The 23,838-nt window shown below is 44.6% G+C and overlaps 1 protein-coding gene across 1 annotated transcript in view; it reads right to left on the bottom strand.

The window, feature by feature from the left end:
• insyn2ab (inhibitory synaptic factor 2Ab) overlaps positions 1 to 23,264 on the bottom strand; it is a gene marked incomplete at both ends in the record, with an annotated part of 42,599 nt that extends 19,335 nt beyond the window's left edge. Inside the window, one exon of the mRNA XM_083650679.1 lies at positions 23,158 to 23,264. Within this exon, the coding sequence (XP_083506805.1) occupies positions 23,158 to 23,264 (107 nt within the window). The remainder of the gene's footprint in view (positions 1 to 23,157) is intronic.
• Positions 23,265 to 23,838: the final 574 nt, after the last annotated feature.

Raw genomic sequence — 23,838 nt, 5'->3', positions numbered from 1 at the left:
GGGCTACCAAAATATATTCCCCTGCTGCATGTCATGAGATCGGCAAAAGTTTGGATGGACTGGATTGCTTCCCGCAGCAGCAATGCCTTTTTTCCCCACACTGCTCGATAAGACAGGTAGGAGATTAACAGCCTCTGACTGGCAGGGGCTCAAAACTACGATATAACAACTTTTTATTCATTGGTCATTCATTGTGATATAAATTAGTGACATTTTCCCCAAAATACTTGTGGTTCTGTGCTGTTGGTATTTGGTAGCCTATCTGATGCCTGCAGTGCAGCGCATCAAATGAGCCACGTCAATTAACGGTCAATCTCTCTCTCTCTCTCTCTCTCTGGAGTCCCACGCAACTGTCTAATTTACTGCGGTCGGATTTTTGAGAGGTCGGATTTATGAGATTAAAATAATAGGGCGGATCTTTGGGTAGTCTAACTCATGAGTGGTCGAACTATTGAGAGGTCGGACGGAAGACTATGACCCGCCGCCATGCAGTAGGCTATGTATAAATTGACATGAGCTGTCTATAGGCCTACAGCCTTCCTACTCGACTGTGTAACCATGCGCGGTGTACGCATGGTTTACATGGCGGTGCCGCCATGTAAACAAACCACATATCAGCTCTGCACTCTCCTGGCAGTCAGTTAACTGTTAGTTTGGTGATGATGACCTTGCTTTGCTTGTGAATTCTATGTCAGTGGTTGCTCATATTATCAAGATATTATGTGAACGTGGCGGTGTCTGTGCCTAAGTGTAGTAGTTGGATGTTGTTGCGCTATATTATGAACAGGGCAAAGTATAATTTGGGTCAGATTTATTTGGAGCTTTTATTTTGAAGAATGTCAATTTTCATTTCCGGGTTCAAGGTATCTGTTCACTGACTGTTTATATTACATGTATGTTACGAAATGTATTGTAGCGTATCGCTAATACGCCAAGGAACCGGAGAGTTGTAGTTGGTACAGGTTCTTTATTCACAGGCTCATTCAGCTCCTAGCAGCTAGCTTCACAGCTAGCTCTACACACAGCAACCGTCTCAGCTCCCTCGCATAGCTAGACTGACATCCGGCCCGCGGCCGCTGGTCCTATATACCCCCTTCCCCCTAGGAACACACCCACACACATTAGTTCCTAGGTGCAATCTAGACACTCCTATTGCACATCACATTACAGGTAATACCTGGATTACCTGGAACGCTACATACTCCCCGCCCAACAATAGTGTCGCTTCCACGCGACATGCACAACCCACACACATATCCCCCCTGTACCAAAACACAGCACCCCACAACATTTTTCCATCACCACATCAATTTCCCCACATAGTCTCTTATCTTTTTTTACACACATTTGCATTCGACTCAATACCCCGTTTACGTTTTCCCTCTTTTCTTTACACTCATTTTCAATTCAACCCACATATCATTTCAGTTCAACATTTGACCCCAACATTTACCGTATTTCTCTTTTCTTCTTTACACATTCATTTAAACCAACATTTTCAATTAACACAAGCCCCAACATTTAAACCACCATCATTTCCATCCCCCCTTTCAAAGCTTCTGTCCCACCTGAAGCACTCTAGTCCTTCTCAACCCCCAGTGGGGTTAGTCCTTCGCAAGGTGACTCTTTTCGGTCCCGTTTCTGTGCTCTACAGTCCTCACAGCACTGCAGTATCTCCGCACGTCCTCCTTTTGTTTGCCCCAGTAGTAAACTCTACGGAGGCGGCTGAGTGTCTCTTCAGGCCCAAAATCACTGAATCCAGGGCCCTCGTGCGCCACCCTCAGTGCCAATTCTCGCAGGCAACTAGGTACAACCCACTGGGTCCCGCTTTTCCCGTTCCCCTTTCTCACCAAAACCCCATCTCCCCTCAGATGCAGGTCCGAAAACATGTTCCACAGTCCTCTCGTGGCACCGGAACACTTGTGAATCTCCTCCACAGGGGGCCGGCGTCCGGCCACTACCCACGCGAACACCGGACCGATATCCGCGTCCTCCTTCTGTCTGCGTATCCACTCACCCGCGTCGACATCCCAGATGACCCTGTCCTCGTCTGTCTGCTCCACCTCTTGCACTCGCTCGTCCTCCCGTCACGCTCCCCCAGGGGGCGGCATGTTGAGGACAGCAGGGCGGACACCATCGGCGTCGATCTCCACCTCGACTTTCTGCAGTGCAGCCGTGGGGGTTGTGTAGCGGCTTGGTTGGGCCGGCTCCTCCAGCGTTGGCCCCTCTCGCTCACTCGGGGACACGAGCGCCGCTCCCCCGACTGTAACAGCTCTGCAGATGACGTCTCTCTCTTCCTTCTGGCTGTTCAACACAATTCCCATTATCCTGATGGTCTCGTCGCTGATGGTGATCTCCCCCACTACTGGCTGGTATGCAGAGCAGCTAGCCTGGGCCGGCTCAAACGTCACTCTCCTGCCCAGAACAACCGGCTCTGCACTGCTCCGTTGCTCCGCTGCTTGTAGCTCAGGCTGCTCCACTGCTCCGCTACTCCGCTGCTCCTCTGCCTGTTGCTCCGGCTGCCCCCCCGGCTGTGTGTCTCTTCCCGCGTTCACACTCTTAGTGCAGTCTCTAGCTAAATGCTCAGGCGACCGGCACGTCCAACAAAGTCTCACCTGTCCGCCGCCTGCACGTCTCTCCTCTCCCGCTGTTCTCCAGTCCCCGACAGCTTCTTGACACTCTCTAGCTATGTGTCCCGATCCACCGCATGCCCAGCAGGCTCCCTGCTGTCCCCAGTACCTTTGCTCCGCATACCTGGTCCGTCTCCCGGGACCGCTTCGGCACCACCTCGCCACGTGGCCCGGCTCTCCACAGGTCCAACACAGTCTTTGCGGCTCCTCCGGCCGTTCTCCACACTGTGCTCCCTCTGTGCTCAACTCATCCACACGCCGCCCGACTTCCCGCAGCGCCCGCCACAGCTCCATTGCCCAGGCAGGAATCGCCTCCGCCAGCCATCTGACCTCTCTCAACAAACGGGCTTCCATGCCCGCCAGCACTGAGCCGATCCCCGTCGTCAGCTCCTCTTTTCTCCCGTTCGCCGACAGGCATTCTTCTAAGCGCACCATCACACGTGGCGCTCCTAGCAGCTAGCTCACACAGCTAGCTTGCTACCGCTAGGTCGCTCGAGCCGTTTGATCTCCAACTTTTCCTCCGCCGTTCCTCCTCACTCTCTCCCCTCTCGACCGAATCAGAGGCGCTACCGCTTCACTTGCTGACACCAATGTAGCGTATCGCTAATACGCCAAGGAACCGGAGAGTTGTAGTTGGTACAGGTTCTTTATTCACAGGCTCATTCAGCTCCTAGCAGCTAGCTTCACAGCTAGCTCTACACACAGCAACCGTCTCAGCTCGCTCGCATAGCTAGACTGACATCCGGCCCGCGGCCGCTGGTCCTATATACCCCCTTCCCCCTAGGAACACACCCACACACATTAGTTCCTAGGTGCAATCTAGACACTCCTATTGCACATCACATTACAGGTAATACCTGGATTACCTGGAACGCTACAGTATTAACTAATTACTGTATATTGTCTTTCAATGTTAAGAGGGTGGATAACTCTTTTCAAATGGGGAATTTGGAAGATTATCGCCGACAGCATAACGCACAGAGTATTTTATTTTGTAAACGGCTGTTCTTGTCGCGCGTTGGCCAACTTTGTACTTCCTCTTTGTTCCTGGACTTTTCCTGGAAAGGTACGCGCTGCTCTGCTCTTTGTATTTTCATTGTTTTTGGTTGTGAATATAACGTTAACCAGTGATGGGCAAGCTACTTGGAAAATCTAGTAAGCTAAGCTATCAGTTACTCTCGATTACATATCATAGCTAAACTACATTGAAGCTATCCCCAGAGAAATGTAGCAAGCTAAGCTACGAGCAACATGGCAAAAGCAGCTTGCTACATCAAAACTAATTTTTTTCTCACATTGAATCAACTTCATGTCAAAGAACAACTTTCCACCAAACAAATACAAAAAAATCTCATTTTGATTGTTTATAATATAAAACACTGAAACTCTCACTGGCACAATATTCAAAAACAGACTAGAGATGCTGCGATCGAGATTTTTCAATTCCGATCCGATTTCGATATTTTAGCTCAAAACCGATCCGATTCCGATCAAATTTCGATACCCGATTCGATACCGATTTCGATCCGATACCGATACAGCACATATTTAAGTCTCTCTATGCTGTCTGATAGCTAGCAGGCAACAAACATTTTTAGGGTTAGGTATGTATGTGTGTGCTTTGGTAATATAGTATGTAAACGATTTAGTTCATCTAATTCATTTGATGTAAAACTAAAACATAACAATCAAATTAGGGCTGGGCGATATGGCCTCTAAAGAATATCGCGATGTTTTTCGGCTATATCACGATACACGATATATATCTCGATATTTTTGAAATCTCTCATAAATGCTAAATTTAACCCTTCAGGGTTCATACACATTTTGACCAATGGATTTCCATGACTTTTCCATAAGTTCTTAACCTGTATTTTATGCACACCTGGGGTAAAAAAGAAGAAGAAAGGGCAAATGTTGTGAGCAAAGATGGATGATTTAATATTCCATAGCTCTGACCTAAGCAAATCTGACATCACTATTGTCATATAATATTTTTTTTTAGTAGTGTATCACTCAATAGTCAATACAAAAAAGAATGGCTTTTATAGAACCGAAAGCCTAGCTGCTTAGTCTGCAGATAAAACATAAAAAATTACATTTAGACTCTTATTGGCATGACGGCAACATATAAGCGGTCTGAATTTTGCATGGGGCCAGTTCTATAGTGAGGCATGGAAAGCCTCACTATACGCCATCATATCTGTGTCGTTTCACTTTTGACTGAAAAATGATGCCTGTAGTCTAGATTAAAGAAAATACGTACATGTATGTGATGTTGACAATTATGTAGGCTATGTGCGCATTCGTTTTCCTTATAGATCATGAGTGCTCCGCAGCTAGCTACGTTAGCTTGCATGTAACGTTAAGCGTTAGTTGATTTTGGAGACACAAACCCTGGACGTTTCATTTTGAGTAGGCTAATGCATGAGGTTCTCTATGGTTTACGCCAGCTCTGGGAGTATGAAATGCTTTAAATGCGGGGGTTTTGGTCACAACAAGCTTGTGGAGCGCTGCCCTGCAACTAGATAGCCTAACCAGCTAGCTAACGTTAGCCATCATCACAACAGCTAACGTTAACGCCAAAACAAATCCGCTGCTTCATCCCCACGTTTGGTTTAGCGTAACGCCAGCTCAGACTTTCCCCTAATCTCAGAAACCTTGCGGGACATGTATTGCAAATTGCAATAGTGGTTGTTTTGTTAAAATTTGAAACTGTCAGCCATGTTTTGCCAGTCTATGGTGCGGACGCGTGATTTCGAATCGCACATAGGTTAAGGACGGGTGTGTCTGACGTTTTGGCCCTGGCCATCCTAGGCTCAACGCGGCCTCTGTGTGCTGCTGCTGCTGCTGCTGCTGCTGCTGCATGCTGGATAGAAATCCTGGAGCGGAGTCATGGAATGGAGTGCTTATATCGGAGCCTTGGATCGGTCATTTTCGCTGGAATCCGATCCGATCCGATCCATGTTTTTTGGCTGATATCGCGCCGATATCCGATCACATGATCGGATCGCAGCATCTCTAAAACAGACAATAAAACCTTAATGTTTTCTTCATCACTGCCAGTGGCTCCCTCTGGCTCTGCCATCTTTCAAAGTTCGTTGCTGATGTGACTTCGCCAGCACATAACCTCGCGTCACCAGGCTCTTCTCGACGAGAAAGAGCCTGGCCTCCGTTCACAAGTGATGTTGTCACCCTGCCTGCTTCCGGCCTAGAGTCCGCCCTAGACAGGAAACAACAGCGGAAATAGCTCGTTAACTTGACAATTAGACACAACGAATCAGAAAATAAAACGGCAAACAACAAAACAAAAGATGGATGTACCGAACAAAGTTTTTGAAGAAGTTCTTGTAGAAACGGTTCCATGTCGCTGTTCCGACCTCCCCTCTCCCAGCCCCCATGCCTAAACCTAACCTCCCCCAGACCCTAACCCAAAACCTAACCTCTCCCACCCCCACCCCCACGCCTAAACCTAACCTCCCCCAGACCCTAACCCAAAACCTAACCTCTCCCACCCCCCACGCCTAAACCTAACCTCCCCCAGACCCTAACCCAAAACCTAACCTCTCCCACCCCCCACGCCTAAACCTAAGGTTGGCATTGCGAGTGGTCGGCATAGCGGGTGGACACCGTAGAAACATTGCGGATTCACAATCTCACATGTTTTAAGCCAATACAGAAGCATTACTTTTCAAACAAATGGCCAGTTGATGGAATAGTTATAACGCTAGTTGTCTGTCCGCTGTTATCGATAATGGAGGATCGAGTACAACAGTTGAAGCATCTCTGCTGCCTGTGCTGGGAAAGACATGAACATTGATCATAAGCTTCACATGGCGAGTACTCCATTGTCTTTGGCTCTCCAGAAACCTTCCTCGGCAGTTACCGGTACTAGAAATGTGCTAATGCTACTATACAACTTGTGTTGTTGTTCTTTTCAGGCTCTAGCTAACGTAACCTCGCCGCGTCAAGCTAACGGCAACAAAGACGTTTTTTGGCGCACTTATTTCCGGTGTTGTTTCCAGTTCCTTGGTTTACACCCCCATGACAAAAAGCGCGGTGAAAGGTGCCCAGACTACCAGTACATGACATATTTTGCCCTACCCTTAACCAATCGTCAGTCTTCATTGCCTAAACCCAACCCAATCAGAGGCAGAGTAGTGCCGGGTCTTGCTGCAAGAGAGGCAAGGATGCTAAAAAGCAAGGATGAGACAACACTTGTCCGTCATAATGGAACTGGAAGTGCTTTATTGGCTACACAGGCACACTTGACATGTGCAATGTCTCCTCCTGTTTAATCCAAACCGCAGCAGAAATCTCCACTGCGTGCTTTGCTCATGGATTTTCTCTGGCGAATAGCTCGTAGCTTTTGCGGGAAGCTACAAGCTACTTGGGTCTATAGCTTAGCAACTGAAAAAGCTACTTGGTTCAAAAGTAGTGAAGCTACCACCAAGCTACTGAGAAATGTAGTTAAGCTATGTAGCTTCGCTACTTGTAGCAAGCTACTGCCCAACACTGACGTTAACTTAGTGAGGATTCGGAAACACTCCTAAAGTCATTGTAAAGTCACTGTATCTACACTGGTATGTTTTAGGTTTGCAATTTTATTTTGTTTCATGCATAAATCTACTAAGTAGAGGAGAAGTGTGTTGAGGCTGTTGTGTGCAGCCAGGGATTTCGGGCCCCATGAAAGGATATCACATTGCCCACGGATGCCGGAAATTTTTGCCACTTGGGGCCCCTGTCAGTCAAGGGCCCTTGCAATCGTCCACACTTTCCCCCCCCCCCTGGCTACGGCCCTGTGTGTGCCACATGGACTCCGTGAATCTCGTCATGTTAGAGCGTCACGTTACTTCCGAGAGAATGGCGCTAGTATGAGACAGGTAGTGATTTCACTGTTATGTTACACACATGCTGTGAGAGCACACCAATAGTGTGACTGACTGAGAACCTCTGAATGTGCTTTCTCAATACAGCTATGTGGGTTTATGCAGTTTATTATTTTGATGGAAATTACAGTGTAAGAATTATTTATTTATACAGTTGCACTTTATGTATTTATTTTTATTATTTTATATAAATGCTGTTGTGTCTCTTTGTTCCTGGACTTTTCCTGGAAAGATGCTGTGAGAGCACACCAATATTGTGACTGACTGAGAACCTCTGAATGTGCTTTCTCAATACAGAAATATTGCTCAAACAGCTGTGTCCATTATTTCATTTAAACACAACAACGCAGAGTCAGACCCATTACATAAGTGCACGGTTACATCAGCTGCTTTGCAAGTATAGTGTCGGTGGTCGCTGTGTGGACGTTGTTTTATATCAAGTAAATCTGGTTGTTTTATGAGCCAGTGCCCGGCTGCTGTTGACCTGTTATTGATATTGCATTATTATACGCCGTTCATTGTGAACAAGGCTTTGAGTCAGATATTGCAGTTATTATTTCCCAGTAAACGTACATCAAATCGTGTGTGTGTGTGTGTGTGTGTGTGTGTGTGTGTGTGTGTGTGTGAGAGAGAGTGTGAGTGAGTGACTGTGTCAAGTCGAGTTTATCTGTATAGCCCTAATGCACAAGCATGTCTCAGAGGACTTCACCGAGAATGTCTAGCTAAATCTAGCTGACACTGTGTGTGTGTGTGTGTGTGGGTGCAACGCTGAGGAAAGCCTGTGAGGCTTGTATCACTGCTGCTGTGCGCATTAAAAGTTTAAACTTTATAGACATCTGTGAGTGCTGTTTTTGATTAAGTTTTTGTGTGTGTGTGGGGCCTACTGTTGATTTGCGAATAAATGACAGCAGTTTTACTGTATCTGTTGCTGTTTTATCATCATCGTTTATTATGTAAATCTGGTACCATGAGTCAGTCAGTACGAAACGTTACGTGTGTACCCGCGGTACACTGTAGGCTACCGTACATTTTTGATTTGCGAGCCAGTGGTTCCCACGGCTGTTTCCCACTGATGTCATCATGGCTGCCAAAACATTGATGGTTACCGTTTGTTTAATGTGGAGACTTGAATCCACAAGTGTCATTTCTCAATTCTGCAGCCAGAATCGTCTGAAAAACGCACGCAGGATGTCTTTCATGACAGCCAAATCTTCCACAAATCCCGTTGGTTAGCTGCTTGTGAAGCCCTTCCTATTTCAACATCCTCGTGCAGTGTCTGTCCTCACTGGATGTTTGAGAAATATTCCCATACAGTGTTTACTGTGTTACAGGTGCCGGAGGGGAATATTGCATGTTGAGCTGATCAGCCACTGCTTCCCGAAGCAATCTGGCATTCATGGTTGACTGGTGACAGAGTGAGTATAACTTTGAAATAAATAACTCAGAGTGAATACAGCCAGCCACATCTTTAAGAGCATCTTCGACTGCCAGTTCTAATCTGTGCACCAGGCATTGCACATTTGCAAAGGTGTTTTTGAGTCTGATAATTAGTCCACTGGCTTTCCCTGTGAGCTCTGCTATGGTTATGAGATGCATCTTCAAAAACTCATTATTATTCCTGCTTTAATAAAGTCATAATAAATCATAAAGTTTGACAGTAAATGGATCCAGCATTGACCCCATCTGTAAGTGCCACTATATCCAGGAAAACATCTATCTATCTATATATAAAATAGAGTATGTGTGCAATATTTATGTTTGTTTGTATGTTTCAATTCTTTGTCCGGCCACAGCTACGCCGTTTCAAGTGCGATCGGGCTGAAACTTTCAGGGGGTGTAAACGGCAAGTGCGGGTGACCTGGTAATTAGCTAATGATGTGATTCATCAGTGATGGCATCAGTGATGATGTCAAAAGTGATGTCATAAGGGCGCGCGCGCGCACACACACACACACACACACACACACACACACAAGGAGTCATTGTGACAAGACTGGTCAGTGATGTCATAGGGGGCACACACACACACTCACACACTGATGATGTCATCAGTGATATCATAATAATGTGAGTTCAGTGATGGTGTCATCAGTGATGATGTCATCAGTGCGAGGCTATATAAGTGATGGGAGTTTAAGCAGGTAGAATCGGCAGGAACCAGACGGTGATGGCTTCCGCCCCTCGGCTGTGCGGGTGACCTGACGGAGCTAAGTAGGATGTCATAGAGCAGGCGAGGCAGCGACACGCAATGGTCATCAGTGATGTCATAAGAGCAGAGGCGTAGCGTGCGAGATGCCTAATTATCTACATCACCCTTACCACTGACATCACCACTTGCATCAATAATGAGATAGGGACGCCTGTGAACGATACTTTCATCAATTGTGATGCTTACCTGTTATACTTTGATGCCATTTAGCTCCTGCAAGCTCATTTATACGATTGTGTTTCCTTTGCATCGTGTTGTACGCCACTCTGAATCTGAAGGAGATGGTTGTTTTCTGGAGTAAGTCAGCCTGTAAATCAATGACCAAATCACCTGGACTATTTCCATGGACCTTGTCTGTGATTGGCTGTGCCTGTGTTTGTAGATCTTTTTTTGTGTGTAGCTCATCACCACTATCACTTCACCATTCATCATCACCTCACCATTGATCCATTCTTGTGTGAGGTGTCTACCAATCATTTTTCTGACAGCAGCAAGCTTTTTCTTTTCCTACAAACTAAACAGCCTAACTTTCCAGCCTTGATGTAAGCCGAGCACTGCGCTCTTTCCATTCGCCCATCTGCTCCGATGTCCAACCAGCCGGCAGCCTCGCACCCGCCGCATCAGCCCCTGTCTCCCTTTAAACCCAATAATGTACACCAGATTAGGGGTGTCAAAAATAATCGATTATAAGATGCATCGCGATGCGGACATGCACGATTTTGCATCGATTCACAAATGTCAAAAATCGATTACAAAAAAATATATATATATAATCAAATAAAATATAATGGAAGTACATGCAGTTGTTTATTTTAATTATGGATCATAATACAATGCAATTCCAAATGCACTTTTATTTTAAAAGTAGCCACACAGTGAGAAAAAAGAAAGTGAGAAAAAATAAATCATGTATCGCGGAAAAAAGTGATGCATCGATTTAAGATGCATCGAGATGCATCGATAATCGTAATCGAATCGAGTCGTAGCCCTCTGAATCGCAATCGAATCGAATCGTGAGGCCAGTGAAGATTCACAGCCCTACACCAGATGCGGTACGGCTCCGTGCGGATCCGGTAAAACTGCCAGAACAGACTGTCTCTCGCCCATGTTAATACATCGGTAATACATGTAGTACGGGAAAAATATGCACCTGTTCTCTTTTAGTCGGATCCCGCATGCGTTTGACAGATCACATGGGTGTAGGCCTGACAGATCACATGGGTGTGGGTCTGGTCAGGCAGCTGCACGGAGCCGTAACGCAGCCGGGGTGGACATAGGCCATTAGAGGAGCTCTCGGCCTCAACCTGACCCGGTTCTGGGTGACCGCAGTGCATGGCGGGTGGGGAGCTCCCACCTCACCAGTCCAGTCGTGCATGTGCTAGCTGCAGATCTCCTCCGCTTACGGTCTCATTGTTCTGATTCAGCTTTTTAGAAGTGAATCCAAAGTTAGCAAGTAGTGTACTTCGATTTCACTTTGACATGTTTTGTCTGTATTTCTAACCGATTCTAACCCCCGTTTTTCAGGTTCTGTTGGGGATTTTCTAAATGACACAGAGGAAATACCAGAACAATGTATCCCGGCCTTGTATTGGACTGTGGTGGTTAAGAAAGGACTGTGCCATAAATCAAAGCTTTCGATTTACCGTTCAATGTTGTTCTAACTCTCACCTTGCGGCACAATCTTTGGGTCGTGACAGAAAGAATGAGATTGCAGATACAAGGTTTAAATACTCTCATACTATTCTAACTTATAATGATATATGGTCCATGGACAAATGGTACATAATGCATTGCATGTTATTGAATATTGGTGAACAAAATTTGTATACATGTCCTGTTTCCCTGCACTGTTCACTGTCTTCCCAGATTCACCTTGGAGGCTATTTATAGTAATTTACATCTTAATCTATGTGTCTAGGGTATAGCTACTGTATCTATCTACAGTATGCACTCTCACAAGTTGGAAATGGAAACAGTAACACAGCAGGATACAGCAATACTTTTTTTTTGCACTCTTCTTCATAAGATTGCCATGGATTTACGAGCCAGTTATAAAACATTGTATCTTGCCAATCTGCCTCTCTCAGCTAATTCAAAACGGTAAACTCTAGTTTAATATTAGAAGGAAGAGTACTGAGTTATGAAACCTTGAAAGGTGTTTCAAAGTGTTGAATCTAATGTTTCAAACTCAAAGCACAGTTTGTTGAAATAAACAACCTCTATTTTATTTTGTCTACTTGAATCCATTACTGATACATGTCACTCCACTCATCTCACAGCTATTGGTTGTCCTTTTGACACACTTAAAAAAATGTTAATCATAATGTGTTGCATTTGATTGAGAGTCATTAGGTTCTTTTACAAGTTTGCATCAGTCTATTTTACTTAGAATATCTATATATACTGAGTATGTGGACTTTGGCCAGGTTTCCCAAAAGCTTCTTAGGGCTAAGAAGCTTTTTAGACCCTTCTTAAGCATCCTTAAGAAGGGTCTAAGAAGCTTGTTAGCGCTAAGAAGCTTTTGGGAAACCCGGCATTTGTCTGTTTCAAGTTCTGTGTTCGGCGACAGCTATGCGTGCGATCGGGCTGAAACCTTCAGGGTGTGTAAAGGGCACCGGATTTTTTAATTAGGCTAATTAGCTAATGATGTGATGTCATCAGTGATGATGTCAAAAGTGATGTCATAAGGGCGAACACACACACACACGTAGACAAGGAGGCATTGATCACTGATATCACATACACACACACACACACACACACACACACACACACACACAAAAGGAGGCATTGGCATTGTGACAAGACTGATCAGTGATGTCATAGGGGGGCATTGGCACACACACTGATGACGTCATCAGTGATATCATAATGTGGCACACACACACACAAGGAGCCATTGTGACATCACTGATGCAGTAACATTTAGTGAGCAACACACACGTGCGTGCGTGCGCCAATAGGGCAGGCGAGGCCGAGCTACGCGTAGCGTGCGAGATGCCTGGTTTTATAGAATCACCTACTCTTCTCCGGGGCCACAGGTTGAATTTCGGGTATAGATCTGTTTGCATCTTCAGCCACTGCACTATAGGAGCAAAGTTGTATGATTCTTTGCTTATGTAAGCAACCTGCAGAAAAGAAAAGCTTTCCAAATTAGTTTTTTTCCCCTCCAAAAGGCCGAGGGGGAGCAGTAGCCGGAGCACTGATCTGCTGACTCTTGCCGTATTGATTTAATTGTCTAATTTCCTCCCAGTCCTGATTGTTCGCCTATGAGCAGCTTTTGAGTGCGCCCACTGCAGGCAGGCATGCCAATCCGAGCCGCTACGACGCAGCGCACGCACGCACGCACACGCACGCACACACACACACACACATGCATGCACACGCACGCACACACACACACACGCACGCACACACACACACACACACACACACACACACACACACACGCACACACACACACACAGAGTCCCTCCTCACTCTCAACATCTGCCTGTTCTTAATGAGTGGAACAACACGCCATTGACGAGTAGTGAATATCCCCCCCCCCCCCTCCATCACTTTCCTCAGTCCCTCTACTCCTCTGCGTATATCGACTTGCCAAAGGCTATGAGGAGAGTGACTGGTCTTCTGCAGAAGCCCTCATGGCTCAGAGACGATTGTCAGCTTACTGTAGGCCTTGGCCACACTGATCCATCAGAAAATGGACAGAATTATTGAACGGACAGATGTCTGTCCGATGAGAACTGAGTCTACGTCAAACCCCTCGCCGAAAGCACCGGGGCTGCTCCGCGGCCGGCGAGCCTGCCTGCGCAGCCTGCGTGCAGCTCCTTGGAAATGTGACTCGATGCAAATGACATGAACAGCGCGAGTATAATATAATGTAGATCATGTGCAGATAACTGGAGATAAGTATATGCACTACATTCTCCCCTTGGACTAACTTCTAGTCACTGAAATCCTAGTGAAATCACACAATTTTACTAATTTTGCTGGGGAATCCCTTATAGCCTCGTTCACCGCCTCGGCCATCTTCTTTGAAAAGTTGAAACAAATCTCGGAACGCCTCCTCTCGAGATCTCGACTCTGATTGGCTAAACGGACAGTGACTGTCCGACCATCCGACCATCCGATACGTCCGTCCAGAAAAAGTTCATCCCTCTTCAACTTTCTGTCCATCAAAACGTATGCAAATTTTCTGGATACGTACGCTTCTGAGTGCTCCACGGACAGTCGGACAGTTGTCATTGAAAATGAATGGAAGTGAACAGAGAAATGAACGCACACGGACAGACACCACGGATCAGTGTGGCCAAGGCCTTAGCCATTCATTACGGTCGGATTCCTGACGACAGCTTGGGCCTTTGTCCAATGTACACGCAAAGGCCCTGAAGGGATCACACTCGGACACATTGAAATGGGATACATGGAAATTGACACCAGAACTATAGGTAAAGTGAACTATAGGTAAAGTGAACTATAGACAAGTTTCCTGCGCACTTCCGGTTTGCTTCCGGACTCGGCCGCGATATGTCTGTCTCTTCCGGTGTTTGTGAATACAGAGAAGCGCAACTAGCGTAGTAGCCATAGCGACCGCCGGAAAAATGCAAACTTGGGGTCATTCTCCAAGTCTCCTGTCTAACGAAAGAGTGTCTATCCCACACCCGTTGACAGTGGACACATGGGAAGATAATATGTGTAAATGGCCGAACGTAACTACAGGCAGGATTATAGTGTATTTTGAGGAATCAATGGCGGTGAACGGCAACGCGATGAACAATCTCAAAAGCTACGAAGCGTACCAATATCTCCACAGCAACAATTGTACATGTGTTATTAATACAAATTTAACGTTACTCTAGATTAGAGACTAGTGAGCAGATTACTCAAATATACTGTAGTGGAGGTAAGCCACATTTTTTATATGAGGTTGATAGTTTACTCACTTGTTCTCAGATCATCTATCAATCAATGAGGGGAAATGAGCTGGGTAAACCACTCTGACATTGGATTGTTTACCCACCTCATTTACCAACCATTACACCCCTGACTGTAACGTTAGTTAAATATGCTGGCTGCAGTTTATTATGTTGGTATTTCTAATATAGTAATCTAGCGTTTTAGTCCAAGTGACAGATAAGGGAAGCATACAGACTGATCAGTGATATCACGTTAGCGTTGCTCATAAACTATTAGCGTAGTACTGCATTGAGAAGCTGCCGAACTTTCACAACTGATGTCACGTCTTAACACCGAATTGCTGGCTAAGTTAATATTATATAAATGAATGCAAATCATAGTAAAGTGCCACTGAAAATCATTCCAAAAAGTTAACAGCGAGTGATGTTGTGGTGTTTGGATTTGACAGAAAGCAGGAACTACATGAGCAACGTGAACCACGTGATACTTTTCCAAGCCCGCTATTGGATGATAACTACAAATACGTTATGCATGTCGGACCCAAACATAGCTGTCCGCTCTCTTTACCGGAGAAAATGCAAGTTGACAGAGTTAGCGATAACAAAATATGATCAGAAAATACGAGTGGCAACAGTTTTATTTTCATTTGTTGAGACATCTCTCAGTTGTTAATAAAGGACTGGGTTCTCCATCTGTAGGGATCGTTTAAGTGCACGAAATCTCCGGTTGGCCCACCATCTAGAAGGAATACAGTCGAGTGCAGGGACAAAGCCGTTTGGTAGCGGGCTGATGCTCAAAACACTGTCGATCGATCCAACCACTCGTTCAGGCGTTTCTGTGTATTGTGACAGCCACGCACTGCACAATGTGTTCCAGAATAACCCATTGTTAATAACGTCTGCTAACGTTAGTGTAGCTGATGTTAGCGATCGTTGTAAAAAAGTTTGGATATTTCGGCTGCTGCCTTCTGATGTGCTTGCTGCTGTGGACGCAATGTGGACTTAACCGGAAGCCGGGGACATAAGGCTGTTATGGCGCCGCCCTAGGCCAGCGCGTAGAAACTTGTCTATAGGTAAAGTGAACTATAGGTAAAGTGATGATGATTAATATCAGAATCAGCTTTATTGGCCAAGTATGTACACATACAAGGAATTTGACTCCGGTTTGCGTTGCTCTCATAGTAAATACTCACACAGACCAAACAAAAGCTATGCAGAAGTTAAAACAAACAAGGCACCGACCGGTACATGTATTCAACATTTGCAGTAACTACTATCTACAATAAGTGTTGTTTAAAGTGTCTATTTTAAATACGTATAATGAAAGAATGTACATGTACAGTATATGTATGCAGTATAAATAAGCCACACAGGATTGTAAACAAAGGCTTATACAGATATGGTTCCAGATATTGCATTATTATGCCGTTCATTATGAACGAGGCTTTGAGTCAGATTTTGACGTTATTTCCCAGTAAATGTACATCAAATCGTGTGTGTGTGTGTGTGTGTGTGTGTGTGTGAAGTCAAGTTTATTTGTATAGCCCTAATTCACAAGCATGTCTCAGATGACTTCACAGAGAATATGTCTAGCTAAATCTAGCTGACACTGTGTGTGTGTGTGTGTGTGTGTGTGTGTGTGTGTGTGTGTGTGTGTGTGTGTGTGTGTGTGTACACACGGTTATTCCACAGTAAGCGTACGCTGTCTTCAAGTGGCTGGTTAAAGTGTTAGTAGCAGAGAGGAGGTTGAAAGGGAAAATGGCAGATCTTACAAAAAGAGGGTGGCAGAGAATGCCTAGGTTCAGACACAAACACTGTACTTGCATGACTGGTAGTCGGTTCGTCAGTTAGGCTTCTAAGGCTCAGAGGTGCGCGGGGACGTGTGCGCATTGTCAAGTGCTTCTCTCAGATCTCAGCCTGCCTCTCTGGCTGCAACAGAAATGTTGACATTAGCATATGAAACACTTAAAGCAGTAAACATACATTTTTATCTCTGATCTAAATTATTCATGAAGTCTTTTTCCTACAGTGTGCAGCAGGCGAGTGCATTGGGACTGCAACAAGTAAAGATCGCTGCATATACTAAAAAGAAACGCATGAATAAACAAATACTTTCTCACTGCAAGGGGGGTACCTCATGCAACCACATTGTGTGGTGAAAGCTAGTATCAAAAGCTAATTACTGCATATGCTTTTAGAAGTCATGAATATGGACCATAATAATTACATCGGAGGATTGTTGCAACAGTCTGCATCAGTTGGAATTTACCACACATACAGTCATCACCATCCCCCCCCCCCCCCCCAGGTTTTGAAACATGTATTTCCCCCATTTTGGGAGACTTTACAAAAGTACTATTCTGTATCCAACAAACACTATTTAAAACAAAACACCATTAATCACTATTAATGGCGCTAATAGATTAGCTTAACTATCTGCAAAAAAGTCCCACAGAGAAGCCAACACTAGCTCATTTCCATTACACATGCACTCAAACAAGAAAGAAAAATAATAAACAACATAATGTGTGGCGTTACTGTTTCACAACCATTGCCTGCTGGCAGCAAACAATTACCGGCTAACTGTTTTTATGTAGTGTCTAACCACAATGACATTCTCTTTTGTCGCTCTCTCTCTCTCTTTTCAATATATTCATTTTCAGTTTGCAAATCAAGTTGTTACTCCCTGACATCTTTTAGCCAGTAAAACTAAATGAATGAAAAAAGCAGCGTCCGCACACTCAAAATCTGTTGACAGGAGGTTATGCCAGAGAGAGCTTTTTTGGATCCACACCCTAGAAACTTTACAACCTCTGGGTCTAAATGAGATTTTTGACATGAGCGTTGTGGTCTGAATAAATCACAATAGATTGTATATGTTTTATGTTTGTGATGGCTACTGCCTGATGTTTACATATTGTAACATTCTCTATTGTTTTTTGTTCTGTTGTATATATTGTAAATTATATTTGATGTACTTTATAGTGTTTCTTGTCTCAGTGGACACTTGTGTCTTTGGGTTGTAGTCCTGAAAATCTATAGGACTACAATTCCCTTGATGTCTAGCCACCAGGAAATGTTTTTTTGACACAGGTGTTGTGCATTGGCTAATCAAGTGATGATTGTCTGAACCGTTACCTGTCTTATGCCTGAAGAAGGTCTATGACCGAAAGCTTGCAATCAACAAGATATTTGCACAGATTTGAGTGTGCGGACGCTGCTTTTTTCATTCATCTTGATACTTTTAAGCTCCAGCACCTCAGTAAAGTCTGATAGTCTGATGAGCGGTGGTAATTTCACTATTTTGAGCGAGTCAAACAAAAAAATGATCTTCCTCATAGGCCTTGATTGCCTCCCAGCTTGTACAGATTAGAGGTTAGATTCTTTGCCTGAACCCGAGACCGGCCCACGGGCAGAGGGCGGAATTTGCCCTGTATTCCTCAGGCCCGGGTTGGGCCGGACTCATGGTCATGGCTCGTGGTCAGATATAATACCTTGTTTTTATATAATTGGGGTAATATTTGGTGTGATAAACAGAATGTTATAACATTGTCACCTTAAAAAGATTGAACAGACAACATGTTTAGATAAACAGCCAACTTACTAAGAAAATGTTGGGTTTGGGCCGGGCTCAGACAGCACGGGCTCGGTCGGCCTTGTTTTTTGGGGCGCTTGATCTAAGCTCTAGTACAGTTGGCCCAAGTTGTTGTTTTTTAATCCACCTTATTTCTAGCTGCCATAATGCCTTACGTGAAATATGGGTGCTTCTTCCGGTGTGATCCTCCCAGCCCCCCTCCCACCGTTACGTTGTTGACATGGACACAACATAGCCCGTCTGTAAACGACGTTTCAAAGCTGTAGTAGGCGAACAGAGCAAATCACATCCAGCTTGGCCAAACATCTCGCAGATAAATATCCCGACTTGTTCAAAGAGCAACAGAAATAGCGGATGTGATAGATAACATTATTACATTCCCTCAACTAAGTCGTCAAACGAGTGTTATTTATTGTGGCAAGCAACTTTTTTTTCCCAGCGTCGGAGTTTTGATGAGGAAATGCGCCAGCTGCAACAATCAGTCATGTTCTAGACCGGACCTTGCACCCATAATTATTTTACAGCGGGGCATTCAAAAATAAGGTGGATATGAAACTGGGGTCCAGATGCCATATTGGTTGAAAGTGTCATTTAGGGGGGTAATTCACTAGCTTAGCATCTATGTAAGCCAACAATATAGCCTACATTATTGCATTATTATTATTATGCCCAATGAGTTATTTCATGAATTGGTCTGTTGTTTTCCTGGATTTCATACGTGTATCTGATCTGTCTCTCAGCGGATCCAAATGTATACAGTATCTTGGGAGATTAGAAACTGTCAGAAACGGATTGTTCTTATACTTTGGGTCATCTTCTTTTGGTCCATGATACACATTTATCAGATGAAGCTTCTCAGACAAGAGAGTAGTACCCTGAATAATAATTTGTCTACCAGCGGGGTCCTTGACTATATTTGGGATGTGCAGAGGCACAGACTTATGAATAAGTATTATAACCCCTCGAGCATGAGTGGTATACAGTAGGAGGCTGACAAAACCTGTCCATGCCATATTTTTCATATCTTTGAAATATCTCCACACAGCAAATTAGTTTCTTGCGGAAAAAACAATTTTAGGTTTGCAAAAATTGGATCCTGCTCATCACTTGTGTCACGCCGATCCCCTGCATTTTCATGAGGTAAATTTCACCTTTACAATGCTAGACATAAGGGATTAGAATCCAATCCTTAGATGGTAAAATATGCATTGGTAAGAAACGCACACACACACACATGCACACACACACACACACGCACACACACACACACACACACACACACACACACACACACACACACCAGAGGCGGAAAGTACTCAAGTACAAGTACTTGATCAATCCGAATTTTCTTTGTCACGTCGTGTCTTCTTTTTGTGTGTGTCTTTTTTGTCTTTGTACCTTCTCTTTCTGACATGGTTAGTTTGTAGCACTCTTTTGACGCACGTTGTACCTTCTCTTTCTGACATGGTTATTTTGTAGCACTCTTTTGACGCACGTTGTACCTTCTCTTTCTGACATGGTTAGTTTGTAGCACTCTTTTGACGCACGTTGTACCTTCTCTTTCTGACATGGTTATTTTGTAGCACTCTTTTGACGCACGTTGTACCTTCTCTTTCTGACATGGTTAGTTTGTAGCACTCTTTTGACGCACGTTGTACCTTCTCTTTCTGACATGGTTAGTTTGTAGCACTCTTTTGACGCACGTTGCACTAATTTGAATGAAATTAGGAATAGATTAGTATTATTGTAGACCCGGAAGTCGCCCACAACGACATCAGTCAGAAACCTATTGTGGTAACTTGGATACAGTCTCTTGACTCCATACTGAGTACGACCTTTCTATCATGGTTGGCATGGGAAGATATCATCCACCCTTGATTCTCTCTCTGTTTCTCTGGTCTCTGTCTACTCCATCCACACAGCATGACAGGTCACACTCCTATGGCGCCTTTTGTCGGAAGTGTTGTTAAGTGTAATTGGTTCTTCTGTAACTGTGTTTGCATTATGCAGTGTGTAGTGTGTGTAGCCAGCCTCCAGAGAGCAGCTTTTAACAGGGCTAATCAGGGCAGCGTGCTGTCGCAGGATCAACAGACAGCCGACGGCATCAGGGATCTGTGCAGCCTCTTCACCATGTTCTACCACGCTATTTTTTAATGAGGACAAAAGGTCTAAGAGCCACTTTAATGTATCAGTGTACTTCAGAGAAGGTTGGGAAGCTTTTGATGTTGGCACCACTAGCGAGACTGACTGATTTGAATATTAAATTAAAAGTTTTGCTGTTGATTTTCAGATAGCTTTTCGAGTTTTCATAAGGAATACTGATAGATGAGACAAATCATCCACACAGGTTGTGTTTATCGCTTTATACTTTGGATCAGATACTTTTTCCTCCCACAATGAGATTGAGGAAGGACAATGCCCTACAAAGGAAGAAAGGCAGTGACTTCGCAGAATGCAGAACTGAGAAAAATGACTTTCGAGTTTTCTTGTTGTCCAGCCAAAATAGTTGCAGATAGATCAATGGAACAGCGGGGGGCGCCGTCGTGACTGGCTGGCTGTCAGAGCCGTGTTGGGCAGCTGTCACCCCGTCAAACTCAAACAGTGACTAGTGACTTGAGTCATCGTGATTTCAAAACACTGGCTATCCAAATATATGACTTATTACTTGCCTTCAAGTTTTACATTATGCGATCACATCTGCGAGGGGTTCTGCGGACTAGTTTGGTGTGTATTGTAATCACTAGCTATCGTTAGCTGGCTCGCACTAGCTAGCTAGCTGTCTGCCACATGCTAACATACAGGTATAGTCAATTAAAGTGTTTGCCAATCCCTATAACTAATCGTACTGAGCTGTGTATGGTATTTACGTTTCAACTCCATGTCCTCCAACGTTTTTTCCCCTCGATACAGCGCCACGATTGGATCCAGAATTTTACGATGTATTTTGCGATGTTGATGCTCAGGGAAAAATGCATCTCACCACAGCACTCCAGCATGATCAAAATTATACTATCTAACTGGCCCCCAAAACGGGCGCTACAACTGCAGGCCAAAACCAGGTGACATACTGTATTTGTTATTGGCTGTGAGGGGAACAGCATTGCTTGTAGGGAATGACATTTAATATTTGTTGTTGCTGCCATGTTTCTTTCTGATATTATTGACTTTTTCCTGGTTACTTTTTTTTGTAAACATTGGAACAAAATGGACCTGGGTCGGGTGTTGAGCTGAGGAGGGATTATTGTTTCTTGTTCTTTCAGTTTCCATGACCATGCTACGTTTTTAGAATACAGTAGGCTACTGTATATACCCAGAATTGATTAACACTGTGCCAATCACTTTTTTTTTACAAACACATACTTCACCTTGCAGCCTAACCATGCCATCCCTCCACAGACTCTCTGATGATACTGATGATGAAAGACTTTTGCAGCAATGCAGTAGTACAGCAGCCACTTTGTAATTACACATCAAACTCATAAAGGTGTTGATATTGTCAAATCATTTTGAAGTCTGTGGTGTAGTGCTGACAGTGCTGCTGTCCGCGCAGCACAGAGAGTCACTGTAATGGTCTCTGGTGGGAGACTGCACCGATCCCCTCCATCATTAAATAGGTAATGGCCTGGATTGTGTTTGCTCTTGAGTCTGTGTCAACACCAGCAGCAGGCTCTGCTCCACAGCCACTTCAAAGTGACAGAGATCATCTCTGAGGAGCTAGTGACGATGGCTCTGGTCCACACACAGCCACTTCAAAGTGACAAAGATCATCTCTGAGCCCGAGTGATGGTTGCATTGCCTATTTGTTTTCTTTTCACATGCTCTCCTTCAAACTATAAGATGTTTGTTTCATGGACAACTTCTATTGTGACTACAAATGCCTTTTCCCCCCCTTTGCAACTTCAGATGGACATTCGTTTTGCAGTGGTTTTATCTTACCAAAGGCAATATTTATGGCTCGTACAGAAGAACATACGGTAGGATATGAATGGTCAGGGTTTTTCCTGGCTTAGAATGGGCCTTTGGGGGGTGACTGACTACACAACTGTGGTAAAATTATTATTCTAACATAATAAAACCAATAAACTAGAAAAAAAAAGTATAAAAATTATTTATTTACAGAAAGCAAAGTCACAGAGCTCTGGTTCAGTCCCCTCCTCCCCTCTTGCCTCTGGGGACTGACCCAGAACCACACCATTCAGACATCTATATTACCTAAGACAGGAAGTCCTAGATTAGAACAGCTTACTGCAGATAGTGCCCCCTATGTCTTTGAGGGAGGTATTACAACAACTCTGAATTCTCACCACACTCCTCAGTAAGCATGATCGGACTGATCATGCTTATTATTCTGCATGCATTTGACTTTTGGGTTAGTGTAGGGTTTTCATTGTCCAAAATCATGGAGCAATGTGTTTTCACAGAAAAGAAGCCATTTGAAGGGACAAATGTGGGACTTTAACTTTGAAATGCTCTAAAATGATAGTCAAAATGCTTGATTTGGAGTTCGTATGCATTCAGGGTTGTCCTGAACTCATATATTCAACGAAACGAGGACAGACAAATCCATCTTTATTAGTCACAAACACGACCATCTTTACAAAGGCATGCACCCACATGTGCACGGTGGCTTACACACACACATGCTCCAATAAAAAATGGTGCAGTGAAATTTATGATAGTTTTTGTTTCTTTTAAACAGACAAAAGTGTAGTAGATGTTTTTCTTACCTTGACAGTTTCGACTTGACATCTCCAGCCTTCCTCAGAAGCGTCAAATGACAGCTGTGACGTGTCAACAGCTGTTTTGAGCAGGCGTGGCTGGCCTGGCAGATCTGTCAGATCTGTCAGGCCAGCCACGCCCCCAGCCGTCCGATGTCCTCTGGAGAAGAGAGTCCCAGGTGTGTGAGAGCATGTACCTGTTGATGGTGCCATTGGCCCGCCTCCTGATTTCGTCAGCCTCCTCAATCCAGCGTTTGTGTTCATTGATCTCTGATCCAATGATCTTGGCTTGGTGCCAGTCCATGATATGATTTTGTCTTTTGCAGTGGTCTGATATTGCTGACTTTAGGTTTTCTTGTTCTGCTCAAGACAGCTGCTGTCGACACGTCACAGCTGTCATTTGATGCTCCTGAGGAAGACTGCAGATCGAAACTGTCAAGGTAAAAAACATATATGCATTTGTCTGTTTAAAAGAAACAAAAACTATCATTTGAACAAAGAAGACATAATGAACCTGATTGAGCTAGTGAAATGTATCCCATCTTGGCTCGCCCTCCTCCGTGGGCAGGCCAGGAGCGGTGGGCGGCTTTCATCAGAGCGCTTGGGGACCAACTTTCTTCCAACCGTCTGGTCAGGTGACAATCTTCTTTGCATGTTTTGAGTGGGGGGTTCATATTGGTGTTCTATAGAGGGGACCCTGCAGGTGAGCACGGGAAGAAGATGCAAACTCCACAAAGAAAGGCCCTTTTCATGAGATAACCCACCTGGGCACTAGGCACCGAAGGCATGGGGAGACATGCCAACAGTGTCCCAGGTGGGAATCGAACCCAGGAACTTCTTGCTGTGAGGCGGCAGCGCTACCACTGCGTCCCCATGCA

The sequence above is a fragment of the Poromitra crassiceps genome (assembly GCF_964638095.1).
Source record: "Poromitra crassiceps genome assembly, chromosome: 14".
Classification (NCBI taxonomy): domain Eukaryota; kingdom Metazoa; phylum Chordata; class Actinopteri; order Beryciformes; family Melamphaidae; genus Poromitra; species Poromitra crassiceps.
This window is presented reverse-complemented; position numbering and strand designations above follow the sequence as displayed.